A 16388-nucleotide genomic window follows, 5' to 3' on the forward strand; every position below is an offset into this window, starting at 1 on the left:
TTTGAACTATTTCTATTAGTTTACATTTTTTTCCCACTTTTGTTAACAAGAGTATAAAAAACTTTTTTTTTTATTGTGCATTTAGAACAGATATAAAATGTGTGATTAATCGTGAGTTAACTATTAAAGTCATGCGATTAATTACGATTAAAATTTGAAACGCCTGATACCCCAAATTTTGAATATTTTTTTTCTTTTTAATTCATTCACTGCCATTGACGGCTATAAACGTAAAAAAAACAATTTGAACTATTTCTATTAGTTTAATATTTTCTTCCACTTTTGTTAACAAGAGTATGAAAACCTAGAATTTTTTTTAGAACAGATATAAAATTTGTGATTAATCGTGAGTTAACTAGTGAAACCATGCGATTATCTTAAAAAAAGATTAAAAATTAGGGGCGTCAGGTGATTACAATTAATTGTAATTAATCGCGACTTCACTCGTTAACTCACGAATAAAAACCCCAAAAGATTAAAAATTAGGCGTCAATGGCAGTGAATGAGTTAAGTGGCAAAATGGCCGCCCCTATGATGGATAAAAACAGGTGGATTTTATTACTTTATTCTTAAATGACACAGGACACTCAAGATTGTAAAGGAACAAGTCATTTTATAGCAGAAATAGTTCAGAGGACATCAACTGAGTCTGCATAAGAAATTGATAAGACTTTTTTTTGTTCCCAAAGATTTGGTCCATCCACACACTACACATCATCATATCTTCTTTATATAGCAATATTAGCATATAAACACTCCAGTTAAATATACTTTAGATAAATATTCTGTCACACTTTACATTTCTCTAACAAAAATCCCTTTTTCTGAGTGTATCGGTTCTGGAGTTAGGTCAACAAGTGCATTTCAAGTTTAATTCTAGTGCGCATAAGTTTAATTCTAGTGCCCCCCCCCCAAACAACATTACACAGCAGGAAATAGAGCGTGACTCTGGAGTGTTAAATGTTTCATCAATACTGACTAAGAGCAGGAGCGTGCGATTATGTATTAACCCTGTATGCTAGCTAGCAAGCTAATATTACACTAGAAACAAGCTTTGCCGACGTGCTCTGTCCACCCACAAAGGCAAATCCTTTGCAATTTACTCATCCACTTGTTTAGTTTTGCGTGGTTCAAATTTGGTCGCAAATTTTCTTGATGGCAGCCTTGAATCAAAATCGCAGACTTTGTTTTCAGGTGTGACGAATCCCAGGTTATGCTACAGAGCCAATTTGGGGCGTTTAATGTAAATAAGGATTTGCCAGGATGAACATATCCGCAAAAAAAATGTTTTTTTTGTATCGGAAAAATCCTCACGACGACTTGTTGTGGCACAGCTCCAGTCGGCCGACCAGCGTGCTGACCAGACGCTCGAGCTGCGCCGCCCGCTGCCGGCCCGTCTCCAAGACCTCCTCGTGGTTGGCTTTGGCCTGGCTCTCGTAGTCCATGACCGCCCGGTTGGTGATGAGCGACATGGCTAGGCAGCGCATGCCGGCGTGACGCGCCGTGATCACCTCGTGCGCCGTGCTCATGCCTGCGACAACATGCAGAAACATAGATACAAGTCAGTGGAGAGAATAAAACTCATTTCCGATTGTTCCTGAATGCATCACCAGTCTAGGAGACCATTTTTTTTACTAATTTAGGGTCTTCTGTTTTGTTTTATTCATTTTTTCCTTTCGGACACATTATTACATCGATCGCATCATATCATTTGCAACATTGACATCCGAAAGAATCGCTGACGGGTAGAAGCCATGGCTTATTAGTAACCCGTCTCCATTGATTCATATCTTTATCAATCCCGACTTAAGTCTGCACACGCCTCGCTCAGTTCATCTTGAGTAATGTCCGTGTGTAAGTTGCAGCTAGTACCAGTCATTTGGAATTGCTAAATCGGTTCCCGGCCGGACGCCACCAACAGGCCCACCCAACCGGGCGAGCAGCCGAAGCGAGCGCATACTCGTTCAACAGTAGCGTCTTCGCTGACCTTGGATCAGCTTTCGCGCATGTTGTGGCTTACACAAGAGTACATCGGCTTGCATTCTGCCCATTGCGTAAGCACCAATGTTCACTCCATTCTGGTCAGTTCAGCCAGCGGCCCACCGCTGTTGCCAGCATCCGATGATGCTTAGATCTTGACACTTCTTAGCGCCCACCCAGGCCACCCGCCGGCTCCATCCGGGAACCATGTCTACCAACCCTTTGTAAATATTTACAGCAGACACATTGCAGCCACAATAAAACCTTGTCACGACAGCCTTGCATGTTACATCACATATCCAAACAAAAATAGAGCCAGGCAATGTTTACATTCTTACAAGAACAGCAATACATGTTATCAATGCAGGTGTATAAACAAGAGTTAACCTTGGCAGTGCCAGCAAGTAATCATATGCTATATTTACATTATTCAAATCATAACAGCTCCAGTTTTGGGTTAATTAGTCTTATGTTACAATAATTTCATTTGGGTAAGACATAATCCACAATCTAATGATGTGAGCTACTGATTGCAGTTGTTGGCTCTCAAACTCCTGTCAATTCTTCCACTCTTTTCACGATCCGTATTTTCTTCTGAGAAGATGAGTCTTCTTTTGTTTGGATGAAGATCCGACAGTCTTGTCCTCGTGTTCTCGGTAAATCCATTCTTTCTCAATTGTCGCGCCCTTCTGGCCATGTCAGCATTTCGTTTTTGTGAGATTTTCGTTGACGTAGACATGTTTACCTTTAAGCTTGTAGCTATCTCTCAAAAGAGCAATCTTTTTCTTCCTGTCAACAAACCTGATCAGAACTGCCGGTGGTCGTGTCCCCCCCCAGTTGGAAGCGAAAAGCACATCTGGATGTGCGCTGGATCCACAATTAATCCCAAATCTCTAAATCGAGTTGTTACTTGCTGTTCCAGTCTCGTTCGCTGAAGCTTGGTCAGAATCAACTGCACTTGTGCCGGCCGCAGCTCTCGCCGGGAAGGCCGCGCCGCAGTTTAATCCGGATACCTGTAACTGTCTCATCGTTGATACGAGGATTCTGTTCCAAATCATCTACTTTTTGTTCCAAGGCGACAATGCGTCAATCTTTTTCTTGTGTCTCTTGCTTCAACTGCTGAATTTCCTGCAGAAGTGGCTCGATGGTCTTTTTCATTTCAAGTATTTCGGTGACCATTTCTTTGAGTTTTGCAAGAGAAGATTTTATCTCCTCAGTCTCGTCAGCTCTTTTTCCGCCAGGCATATTGCAACAATGTATATGAATGTAATAGAAGTCACGAGCAAGTGCAGGATCATTGTGATTTCAGACTGTCCCTGAATGCAACACCAAACTGGATTAGATCAATCCTGTTATCAATATTTATCTAAATTAAAGGGGAAGCCAGGTCAAAATTTTACAATAATTTGTTCTATGCGCCCCCACTAGTCTGAACATGGCGTTCTGATTAATATTGCATTTGTGGAATTTGAACAATGAACAAAAATAGTGAAAAACAGTCTGGTCAGACTTTACCGGTAGGCTTACTTAAAAATCAAGTACCAGCCTAGATACTATAAAAATTTAACTAGAGCATGTCGTTAGTGTGTAACCGGCAGCATCCACCCCGGAAATCGAACCCACATCGCAATCAAGTATCCCGTGCATGGGGGGCAAATCAGTTCACCTGAGCTAAATTTCTGGGTCATTACTGTGGCTTGGGGGAGTATTTGAAGGATTGCTTTTCCTTGACAAAACCCGCCCTACTCTGCCTCTTATGCCAAAAGTTAGCCAATCTAATCAGTGTAGGCAGGGGCTACCAGCCAATTAGGGTAGGCCATGGCTCAATGGTATGCATCAGGGGGGATTTAGAAGTGGATATGCTCAATACTAACTGAAAAAGAAGTGGGTATACTCTGTATACCCGCGTATACCCTGGACGACACCACTGCAGGTAACCACCAATCACGGCTCACCTCTTATCTCGGTTTGGTCATGTGATTTTCGCAAGTGGCAAAATGGCCGCCTCCTGAGATGGATAAAAACGGGTGGATTTTTCTGCGTCATTCATATCCAATAAATTAATCATAATGTGTGTGTGTGTTTTTAGAAACTTTAGACTAGTAGGGTTACTTTTTTAGATTTTTTTATTTCACAATTGTGGCAATAAAGCCATGACTTAAGTTATTAGTTGTTACTTTGAAGTAATAATGGAACAAATGTGATTTTTAATTTTCCGGTTTTGGGTATTGTGGCTCATTTTGTCAAAGAGGAATTTAAACCAGGATTATGAATAAAGCAGCAAAATCTACCTGTTTTTAATCTATTTTAGGGGGCGTTTAAAAAAAATATCAGTTTTAAAATGACATCACAGTTGATCAGGGCAAAGGTGACAACCAATCACAGCTCAGCTTCGTGATGTCAATTTGAGTTGACAGCAAGTGGCAAAATGGCCGCCCCCCTCAGATGGAAAAAAGTGAGTGGATTTTGCTGCCTAACTCATATTCCACAAACGCAATATTAATTAAAATAGTGTGGCTGCATGCAACATATTGTAAAGAACATTTTGGGATTGACTTCCCGTCTAATGCATTTTGTGTTAGATTAAAATGAATGCATGCTCTCTATCTAAGATTGTAACAAAAATGTATTGCTTCAAGCCATTTTTTAAATACGAGCAATTTTTTTTAACATCAAACGTAACAATATACCATCCCTTTTTTTTTTCTTTTTTTTTAAAGTTCACAGTTGAACATTACAAAATTGAACCATCTATAATCTGTTATTATACATACTCACCCACGGCGTCGGCCCCAAGCTGGTGTAACATGCGGCACTCAGCGATGGTCTCGAAGGACGGCCCCCCCAGGACGCAGTAGACCCCCTCGCGCACAAAGTCACAAAAGTCCAGCTCGGCCGCCACGTCGTGCGCCAGCTTGCGCAGCCCGCGGTCGTATGCGTCGGACATACAGGGGAAGCGCACGCCAAACCTGGACACAGGCAGTCACCCCGTTTATCAGAGAGATACGTTCCACAATCACACACAATAGGTGAAAACCTGCTGTATGTATATAAATATATGTATAAACACATTAAAGTGGAAGTCAACCTTAAACAGTTCTTGACAATAATATGTTATATGTGACCTCACTAGTCTAAACATGACATTCTGATTAATATTACATTTGTGGAGTTATGAAGCAAAATCCAGACATTTTTATCCATCTCAGGGGGCGGCCATTTTGCCACCTGCTGTCGACTGTAGATGACAGCACACTTGCTCAGGGCTCAAATGTCATCATCAAAGCTCACCTGTTTTCTGAAGCTACGCCGCGATAGGTTGTTAGCTGAGACCTGAGCAACTGTGATGTCATCTTCAGTCGACAGCAAGTATGGAGGACCACAACTTCCAAAATGAAAAATAAATGAATAAATAAATAAAAGTGAAAATAAAAACGGATCTAAAATATATAATTAAAACATTTTACAAAATAAAAATAAAGATAAATGGAAATATTATATATATATATATATATATAGTGGTACCTCGGAGTTTGAACATAATTCGTTCCTGCGAAGTGTTCAAAGTCCAAATTGTTCAACCTCCGAAATTTTTTTTCCCATAGGAAATAATGTAAATGCAATTAATCCGTTCCCAAGCTCCCAAAACAGAAAATTCCTGTTTTAATTTCTATTTGTTTTTTACATTTACACCCTGTACAGTATTTAAACAATACAAATACCTTACCTTACCTGTGTGATGGCATCAATGGATGATAAATGCTATGTTAATGCTAGCTTTAGTTCAGTGCTGAGTTTGTGTATTATACATTGGGCATATTGTTAGACTACTAAACTAAATCGTGGTGACAGTGGTTAAGATAGTCGTCCATTGCTGGAGTTCTCCAACGCAAGCCGGCGAGACTTCCTTGTTCGTCGACCCGCTCACTCGACCATTGAAAGGCAGTTTGCTATGGCGGAGTCCAACCCAAGACACACTTAGGACCGCCCCCTTATTTGAATCATATTTCATCCCGAGAGCGCGTCTACAGCATGAAATAAATAAATGTGAGAGCAGAGCGTTTTTTATGATATATATATATATATATATATATATATATATATAAATAAATGTTTAAAAAAATAAAAAAACGAGATTCAAAAACTAAAAATAAATATGGACATTTCGAGAGGGGTAAAAAACAAACAAGAAATAGAGGGCGGCCGTTGCCATGGTGACCCGTCTTTTTATGGTGGTGGTTTACGCGCTTAACTCCAGGTGAAACTTCTCTGCGTTGATCAAACGGTCTCAAATCAGCTGTCCTGGAACCGAAAATGCAGAGTTTCCTATCTCAGGGTAGGTCAACTCACAGTTCAGGCTTAGTCTCAGTTTGTTGAACCTGCTTTGTGAAATGGACCCATGGATGCTGTTGCGTGCTGTGTCACCTGTCGCAGTTTGGTCCCGCCAACGGGTTGACTCCGGCGAATCCCGGCATGTTGATGTGGTCTTTGATTATCATGACGTCGCCCACCTTGTAGTCCTGGTTGAGGCCGCCGGCTGCGTTAGTCAGGATCACCATCTCCACGCCGATCAGCTTGAAGACCCGCATGGGCAGCGCCACCTACAGGAGGGAGGAGGCCGTACGACGCTTCATGTTACTATGATGTGCCACGTACAATATGCTTGCCATTGGTGCTGGCTACCAAAACACATCATATACAGTTTTTTTTTCTATCCTCAACAAAACAAGACTTTTCTTCTTATTGGAAACGTTTATCATACAACTTTATTATTATATATTAAGGCTTTTTTTTTTACTGAAAAAAAAAACTATGCTTGTAACACAAAGATTGGAAAAAAAGCCTCAAAAAGTTGCAAGAAAAAAAATGCTGAGAAAAAGTATTTTGTTTATCTTCAATAAATACATTGTTTTTCTTGACGTAGCCTTCATGTAAATAAATCTTTTCTTGGGGAAAAAAACATTTAATATAAAATATAAATGCTATTTTTTATTTTTATTTTGTGAAGGAGAAATATCGTATTTCTAAAACATTGTTTTTCTCATTTTAAAACTTGAAAATATGCACATTAAGTATCATTTTATTTTTCAACAAAAATACATTTCCCCCTAAAAAAAATAGATACTAATTCAATCTAAAAAAAAATGCAGTAAAAATACTTTCTAAAAATAATAATAATAATAATTTACAAAAAAACATAGGGAGGAGGGCGGGGTAAGAATTACATCTCATGATATCCAGAATTTTTTTTTCTTCAGTCTTCCTTCCTTTTTACTTTGGTGAAAAATAAAATATTGGGGGCTGGGGGGGGAGCTCTTGGGAGTAAAACATTTAATCTGGGATTATCCTGATTTTATTTGTTTTTTGGGGGGCAGTATGTCTTTTTCTTGAAAAACATTCTTTTTTTTTGTCCCCCCAAAAAAGCAAAACAAATATATTTATTTAAATAAAACCCCCCCTTTGTTTTTAATCCCCCAAATTATATGTGTAAATATATGAGTAACATGCATCATCTGACCTTCTGTACGGGGTATCCCTCATACAAGTGGAACCTGCCTTGCATGCAAACGCATGCCTTTCCCTTCAACGTTCCAAAAACCAGCTGGCCGGCGTGCCCATGCACTGAAACACGACACGTGTTATTAGTCAGTCAGCCAAACCTGCACACACACGCTGCACGCATTTGGCGCCGTACCTGTGCTTTGCGGGAAGTTGGGGATGTCAGCGTACTTAAACACCTGGCGCTCCTTCAGCATTTCGCCCAGGCCGCCCAAACCCGAACCGCACACGATGCCCACGGTGGGCCGGGATGACGTCTTGGACATCAGCCAGTCGGCCGCCGCTTGATACTCATCGTCGCTGCAGGGGGTAAAAAAAAGAAGTGTTATTTGCTACTGATAAAAAAAAGGGGGGGGGGGGGGGAATTAATCGCAGCAAATAATGCAGCGCCTGAATGAAGTCTTACTCCCACAATGTGTCATCATGACTCTCAATCACCACTTCCAGCAGTCCTACGTGTCTTTTGTTTCTTGTAGTTAGCATAGCGGCAAGCAGCATATCCTGCACTATCATGAAAGAATGTATCGTCTTATCGCAGCAGCCTGAAAGTATCATTCACAAAGTGTCAACTTGGTCAACGTGTTACTATTTTCTTAATAAGTGAGGCATTGCAAGCAGCACATCATGCACCGTCTATACAAAAAAAAAAAATCTTGTTTCCATGACGGCAACATCAAAGTAATTATCCATACATAAAACTTATTTTTTTGTCTTTTATAGTTCAGTGAGGCATATCACTTTTTTATATGATTTGTTTTTATATAGATCAGAGAGCAATTGCAACAGCATATGATGCACTTTTACAAAATCACATCCTCATACGAAGGTGACATTTAAGAAGAGATATCAGCTCGACATTTAAGAAGAGATATCAGCTCGTGAATCAATATATTGTCATGTTTTTAGTTTAGTCATGCATGGCTGAAAGCAGCATATATTTCACTTTTACTAGAAAATGTCATTTCCATTACATCAAAATCAAAGTACGCCACTTTCATGAGACATAGCAGTGGCATATCATGCATGCACTGTATTGAAGACTTGCTTCCATGACATGGACATCAAAGCATGACTATTAATCTTGGACTAAGCTTTTTGCTTTCATCTTTCACTTTATTGTCCGGTGACACCAAAGACCACCTTTAAACACGTTTTATTTATTTTACATTCTGTTACACTACACAGTCGCTATTCCTCACAAGAACGCGTCCAATGTTTGTTTGTATATATCAGGGATGCGTAGCAGCATGTCACAATCTTAACTTTAATCGTTTCGTGCTGCTATTATGCTTATTACAACACAACATCACAACACATTAAAACAACTAACCTAGCATATCATGTTCTATTGTTAGCCTTAATCGGTGATTAAGAAAATAAAAAAATAATAACCAAAACAAAAATTTAACAGGGGAAAGCAATCTGGAGATTTGTTTCGTGTCTGTGACGTCATTACTCTTTAATGCCTTTAATCTTCAAAAAAGTATCGATAAATGTTAAGTACGTTTGGAAAAGAACGATGAATGATATCCATCATTATTCAGCATTAATTAAAAACCACCTCAAACCCCGATGCTGAGAAATGAGCCTGAGCGGTGACGGAACGTCTCAGCATTTTCTCAGGTACTTTTATGACTCTCTGTTTCCAGAAAACCATAAATGACGTCACGGAGGACCACATGAGCTCCAAGTTCTCCTCAAGTGCGTTGTTAGCAGATGAACTTGAGCGTGCTTCGCCGCTTTTTAGGCAAATGTCAAACTTGGCTGACGGGTAATTCGGCTCAGACGTGACAGAATCAAACCCGGACGTCCGCGGCGTGACGCGTTCAGGGACGCCACTTCGTCGCTTTATCACATTGGAATGACAAGCGGATGCGGAGGGTTACACGTGTGGCGCATGATGCTGCGTGGGTTAAGGAAGAACTCACAATTTGTCATCCATGTTGAGGCAGATACGGGAGGTGTTGATCCTGATGGTGGTCTTTCCGATGCGTGGAGCGGCTTCGCCTGGTGTGAGCGTCTGTGATGATGCGGAGGGATTTTTTTTGGGGGGGAGGGGGGTTGAACCCTCCTCTCCTTTAAAGATTTCGCTCTCGCAGCCAACCAGGGACAACCCCACTCGTCCACTTCCACTGGGCAGCCACAGCCCCCAAATACGTCACTGGTGGTGGGTCGTTGTCATGACGCAGGCGCGCCGGGGAACGCTGCGTTCAAAGGCCCCTCGTAATTTGAAACAGTCGGAAGGAAAAATGTCGGGCAAATCTTCTGGTGTAGCCTACTTATTTTTTTTCCAGTGACGTCGTGTTGATTTAGAAAATAATCTTGGATTAATTTGAGGACATTTTAAACAATTATAGAGAGTTATTTTAGTAAGAATATTTCGATTTCTGATTGTTAATGAAGGCAACGCCGAACTTGCTGAGCATGTTCTGATGATGTGAAGTTGTTCCTGTTTAAATTATTTGGTATACCTTTGCACACAGCTCACCTTTGGCATTATTATAAAAAAGCTAGTGTGTATAGGCTTCAGGTGGCCTATAATGATGCGCTGCGAGTGCTTTTAAGAAGGCCACGGTGGACTCGTGCAACTGAGACGTTTGTCTCTGCGCAAGTGAACACTTTGCAAGCTGTACTAAGAACTTTAATGTATAGTTTTATTGGGAGACTAAAAAAGTCTCAAAAGGAAATGTTGGTGTCACTCACGAATATTGGATGCAGTGCAATTTGCTACCAGTCAAACATGTGGAAGCACTGATGTGCCTGATTTCTTAATGTGTAACTGTATTTTTCTCACGTTTAATTTGTTAATTTTTCGTTTTGTTTTGCTTGTTTTGTTTGTTTTCAAAATGTAGATTTATTTAGGTCAAGCCTATTTGTAACGATTTTAAAACATGCCACCGTTGATGGGTCGTCATGACCCAAGCGAGCCGGGACCGGTGCCAATGCCGATGCTGCGTTCATAGCCTTTCGTCATTAAGAGGATTTCGGTAGGAGAAACGTCGGTCACTCGAATGACGTACCACTCATGAAACGATCCCCTTTTTGTATAGGAAGAAGTCTGAGATTTCAGACGGTCTCTGAAGGCAAAACTAGGTTTGATTTGGATTGATAGGCGATTAAGAAAAAGACATTGCAACTGTTCCTCAGTTGCTTTGATAATTATCCAACTGGATTCATTCAAGATCATTTTTAACAAGAGGGTTTCGGATTGTCCCCGAAGGCAACATCCGAACTGGATTAGCTGAGATGGACAGACAGACGTAGGCATTTTAAGCACTTAATGACATTTGTAACAGTCATTTGGTTAGTAGGTTACTACACCAGACGCTCCCTGAAGGCAACGCCATGCTTTGAGTTTGATTCAAATGATCACATAAACCCACTTTTAGATGTGTGTGCGCTCCCTCTGACTGCTCTCCACAGAGCTCTGTTGTGGGTTTCCCAAATGTTACATAAGAGCTCTTTTGTAGTCACACAAAGGGTTTCGCCTGAATGATTCGAACAAACCCTGAAGGTGTGCCCCTGCAACACAATTAGGCTGACCCCCCTCACCCCATGTGTGTGTGTGTATGTGTATGCTGTCACAATGTTACAAAGTTATGGAAAAATATACTACTACTACTACTGTACTGAGGAAACATGTGCTGTAGTGGTGGTGGTATTGGTTGCAGCTGTGTTGGGAGGGCCACATACTTTTGTTTGCTCGCTGCCAAAAAGGAAAGCTTGCGGTGTGCAGGATTTAATATCGCTACAATCCCAAGTCATTTGTATCAGAGATGTTGTTTAAAAATGAAACATGTCATCAAATTGCTGGATTTAAATGCATTTTCATGACTTTAAAGTGTTTTGTGATCAGATAACACGTACCATTTTTTAAATAATGAAGGTAGATGCATCATTAGAGTTTACGAGTGTAGAGGGAAGGTATTGCTGACGGTAAAATATTTGGAAAGTGGAATATTCCATTTCGAATCGCTACTGCCTCCTGCTGACGAAAAATGAAACTGCACATACCGTTCTTCACGTACACACCACGCACATGACGTCACATTCGCAGACAGGGCGCGGGAAATGCTAACCCGAATCCAGTCGGAAAACTATTGGCCAAAGGGATTACCCATTATGAACAGCTAAAGTGTTAATCTACTAATTAGAAGGCATTTCACTCATAAATGGTCAAATAAAAAGCTTACTGTAAAGTTATTTTTGGGGAACAAAGTTCCATATTGCAACTTTGAAGAAAAAACGTAATGATGATGAACAATCAAATGACGGATGCGTCATGAAATTGCTAACTGAATGAATGATTTTCATCACACCTCTGGATGAATACAGTATTTATCCCACCAGATTGTCGCGGTGCTTTTCCACGTAGCAACAACAAAGCGCTCCAAAGCAGCCACAGCAGAGCAAAGCCCCTGTTTAAATGCTCCTTGTCAAGTCAGACTTAATAAAACAAAACAAAAAACGAATCCCCCCTCGCTCTTCCGTCTCTGTGTGGTGTTTGTGCACTCACAGCCGGACAATGTAACGCTCTAAATTGCTGAGCAAACGGGCTAGCCAAAGGAGCTAGCTAGCTAATTCTGCTTGACAATTGCGCCGATTAGAGCTGGGCTGATCTTAAAAACGCTACAATAAATGAAAAATTATTCAAGTTGCTGACATTATGAAAGTACCCTGAATGCACCGTGCTACTAGCATAACAAGCGTATAACGTGTATTTGATTCCGCTGTCCTTGAGCATGGTTTGAGCAGTTTAATGACACGCCAGTTAGTGTTTACTGTAAAACTAAAAGCACACAACAAAAATAATTAAACACATTGTATATTTAAATACAAGACATGCTTGATTTTAAAAAGATTTGTTTAACATTAGCATTTAACATGCTTAAATCAATATAAAATCCAGTTGACATGCAAAGAGGAAATTAGCATCAACTTCGGGAGTGATATTCCTTCAAATAACCCAATATTCACACACAAATGTTGTAGAAAAACATACAGGCACGTAATATAACAGTACATCAAGGCACATATTCTTCCTAATGGGATATTAAAGCTCAATCACAACTTTGTTTACTTGTACTTCAAGCGCAATGTTAGTGTGTGCTCCATGCACACACGGCACCACACTGCCCCTAACAGGCCAAATCATGCACAGCAGGAACAGCTGGCATTTATTTTTATTGATTTATTGATTTATTTTTATTGCTATTCAATCCATGATTTTAGTATATTCTAATTTTACTTTGTTACTAATTTATTTTATGGTTGTGCTTTCACGTTATATTCAAAGTTGAGTTTCCAAGGATTCAAGGAATTTAGATTTTTTTACCAACACATTTTCACATGATGTGCCACGAAATATAATGCTCGAGGTCCCAGGTTGGCCCGCTACTTGTGAAAATGAAAATGTAACTACGATAATACGAAAGTATGATAATGAGAGAAGTAAGATTCTCATTCAGGATTTGAATACGAGCATGAATGAATAATCGTATTGATTATTCGTGATTTCAATGTAATTGAACATAATCGTGATTAGTATTATTTTACATAATCGTCCAGTCCTAACACCGGTTCATCGCTTATGCGAACAAAGGTGCTCAACTCAAGCCTAACTCCAATATGTATCTCGCAGAACATTTTTAGCCACGCCCCCCCAAAACCAGGAAAACTTAAACTTTGCACGTTTTCAGCAATTATCTTCAAAGGTTTAATATATTTAGGGGGGGGGGGGGGGGATCTGAACTCACTTTACTGGGTTTTCTAAAGTAAGGACAAAATTTGGGAAAATGTATAGGTAAATGCAGAACTAAAACTAATTATTGATATATTTTTTGTTTGTTTAGAAATTACAAAACAAATTAAGCAAAATGTGTCTTTGTTGTACTTTTTTTTTTTTTTAAATACTGCAACAAATGTTTTAAAAATATTTAAAACTACTTCATCTTTTTTTTCTCTCCAGTTTAAACATTTGTTCAGGAAAAAAAAAAAAGGAAACTGGGTTTGATGAACTGGAAGTAAAGTGACCATTTCATTCCACGGGTATCGATTAATATCAAGATCAGTTTTGATATTATCCATATATTGATTAATCTGCATAAATGTGAACTAATGCAGGCAATAAATCCAAAACATTGACAAACTGTACTTAGAATATAAAACGTTCAAAGACAAACCCAACATTACACAACGTCAACAAAAATGAATATTAAATGTTTGAATAAATTGAAAGTGCATGCAGCTTTCAGCTTTGCTTTCTCATGAAAATGCCCCCCCCCCCCCAAAAAAGTTTCATAGCGACCTTTTTTTTCCCTTCTTTTCTTGTTTTTACACGAGAAATGACAGCAGGTGTCCTGCACTGAAACGCAAACACAAACGCACAGTTCTATTAATGGTGGAGGACTGCCGCCACCTGGTGGTGAAATTGGTCTCGTTCGTATGCTCATCTGTGCATAGTTATCGTGCCTGTGGATTGTATACAGATTGATTGATAAATAGACAGGCCGCAGGCTCCGCTATGAGGAAACTTGTGATTTCCGTCTGTCCCTGAAGGCAACACTTGAGATAGTTGATAGGGCTGAATGGATTTAAAAAAAATAAAAATAAACTACAAACATTGATTCAATTGTTTTCTGACTGTCACTAAATGCAACCCCTGACTAGCTACATATGTATATCCGGATATACACTGTAGAAGCACGAAGTTGCTTGATTGAAGTGTGTAAACAGTACCTGAAGGCAAGATTTACCAGACAGTAGATGATGACTAATCGGCATATCTTGTGTTTGTTTGGTTTTTCTTTTCTTTGACATTTATATAATAGTTTTTTTATTTGCGTGATGTCACCACAGAAGGGTCATTGTGGAGTGTGTCCGAACTCTACGTGAACTCGTTGACGGTGTTCGAAGAAGAGGAAGAGGAAGAAGAAGAAGAAGAAGATGGAGTGCGGAAGTGGAAGTGAAGCAGAGGACAAAGCAACAGGCTCAGCTGATCAATATACAAAAAGTACAACACACAGACGCACACATGCACACTATGAATAACTGGAGAGAGGCACCATTGCATTCATTATCCAGTATGCCGCGTACTGTTTGTGACCAATTGTGTTGTAGACTCTTTTATTGACTTTATAGATTGATTTTTACGGTTTATTTTGTTTTTGTCATGCAGGGTGGCGGTTATCATGAATAACTGTCAAGAATTAATTATGTGACGCATACATTGTATGGCCGAGTGTGCTTTGGACTACAAACCCCCCCCCCCCCCCCCCACACACACAATAGCAGTTATCTAGTTTATTTTCATTATGCAATGTGGCAGTTTGAATAATATATAACTGGTGAGGAGCTGTTGCATTACTTATACAAAACAGGCTGTACATTCTGTGACAGTGTTTCATGGCCTCTTTTTTAAAAATGTGGATTATTTCTAGTTGTGTTTATTTGTATTGTGTGAGGTGGCTGTTATCATGAGTAACTGGCAAGAGAAACCATAGTATTAATTATATGACACACAGACTCTACCACACACTACATTGTGTTCACCAGTGTGCTTTGGAGTTTGTTTGTTTTTACTTTGTGGATTATCGCTGTTTGCTGTGTTGATTTCTCTTATAGAAGGTGGCTGTTATCCTAGATATTATTTGTAGTTGTCCATTTTATTTTTATTACGCAAGGTAGCGGTCATCTTGAATAAGTGGTGAGAGGAACCATCGACCTAACAATATAATAGATACATTGCATGCGCATGTGTCACAAACTTCTTTTTTTTTTAAATCTTTGTGGATTATTTCAAGTTCCTTTTTTTTTTGTCATGGATAACTGGCAAGCGCAAGCACTGACCTTACAATATGACGCACACTGCGTGTGCATGTGTCATAGCCATTTTTTCCATTTTACTTTGTGGATTATTTATAGTTGTCAAGTTTTTTTCTAATACATGGTAGAGGTTGTAATGAATAGTAGGCGAGAGAAACGGCCAACCTTACAATATGACATGTATATTGAATTTGCACGTGTCATGGGTGTTATCTTGACTTTGTGGATTAATTTTAGTGGCTTGGTTGATTTTATTTTTTACAAAGTGGTGCTTCTTAAAACTAACTCGCACAGTGCAAGGTGATGATTGTCATAAATTAGTGATGAGAGGAGTGTGTGATGAGTGTGCTTTGGATTAGTTTTTTTGTTCTGTGGATTATTTCAAGTTGTCCAGGTATCTATCATGTATGGTGGCGGTTGTCTTGAATAACTGTCAAGAGGAACCGCTTACCTTGCAAGATGTTATGTGCACTGCATGTGCATTTATTGTGGTCTAATTTGTGGATTATTTTAGATGCCCAATTTTGTCTATCGAGCAAGGTGGCGGTTGTCATGAAAAAGTGACAAAAAATGTGTGACAGAGTGGGATCTTGATTTTTTTTTTAACTTTGTGGATTATTTTTAGTTGTCCAATTTTCTCTCTTATGCAAGTTGCCAGTTGTCGTGAAAAAGTGATGAGAGGAGTCTGACTGAGTGTGCTTCAGATTTTATTACCTAACAATATATGTACATTGCATGTCGTGAACCTTTTTTATTTTGTGGATTATTTCTAGTGGTCCAGTTTATTTTTATTGTGCCAGGTGGTTGTTATCATGAATTATTGATGAGAGGAGTTTATGACCGAGTGTGCTGATTTTTTTTGTACTTTATGGATTATTTCTACTTGTTCAATTGATTTCTACAAATTGGCGCTTTTTAAGAATTAACCAGCTTGAGGCCTCCTTTCCCAATCGCTTTTTCGCTGTCAAGTGGGCCAGCGCACGGATGGACTGGCCTAGGGAGAGCGTGCCCTTAAATCATGCCAG

The 16388-nt window shown here is 39.5% G+C and overlaps 1 protein-coding gene across 1 annotated transcript; it reads right to left on the reverse strand.

Moving 5' to 3' along the window:
• Window positions 1–593: 593 nt before the first annotated feature.
• On the reverse strand, window positions 594–9685 carry LOC147181032 (purine nucleoside phosphorylase-like). Its single transcript, XM_086077213.1, has 6 exons — window positions 9468–9685; window positions 7676–7839; window positions 7499–7602; window positions 6406–6581; window positions 4759–4949; window positions 594–1531 (listed from the first exon to the last, which is right to left on the reverse strand). Exons 1-6 carry the CDS (start codon window positions 9479–9481, stop codon window positions 1311–1313), a joined length of 870 nt encoding a protein of 289 aa, XP_085933339.1. The 5' UTR covers window positions 9482–9685; the 3' UTR covers window positions 594–1310.
• Window positions 9686–16388: the final 6703 nt, after the last annotated feature.

The sequence above is a fragment of the Leptonotus elevatus genome, chromosome 1 (assembly GCF_054856555.1).
Source record: "Leptonotus elevatus isolate MCC_2025b chromosome 1, RoL_Lele_1.0, whole genome shotgun sequence".
Taxonomy (NCBI): Eukaryota; Metazoa; Chordata; class Actinopteri; order Syngnathiformes; family Syngnathidae; genus Leptonotus; species Leptonotus elevatus.

Coding starts and splice junctions, on each gene's coding strand:
- LOC147181032 (XM_086077213.1), bottom strand. Junction 6,582..7,498: donor AGGGATACCCCGTACAGAAG/GTCAGATGATGC, acceptor TCCCTCCTGTAG/GTGGCGCTGCCCATGCGGGT. Junction 4,950..6,405: donor GCGGGACCAAACTGCGACAG/GTGACACAGCAC, acceptor GCCTGTGTCCAG/GTTTGGCGTGCGCTTCCCCT.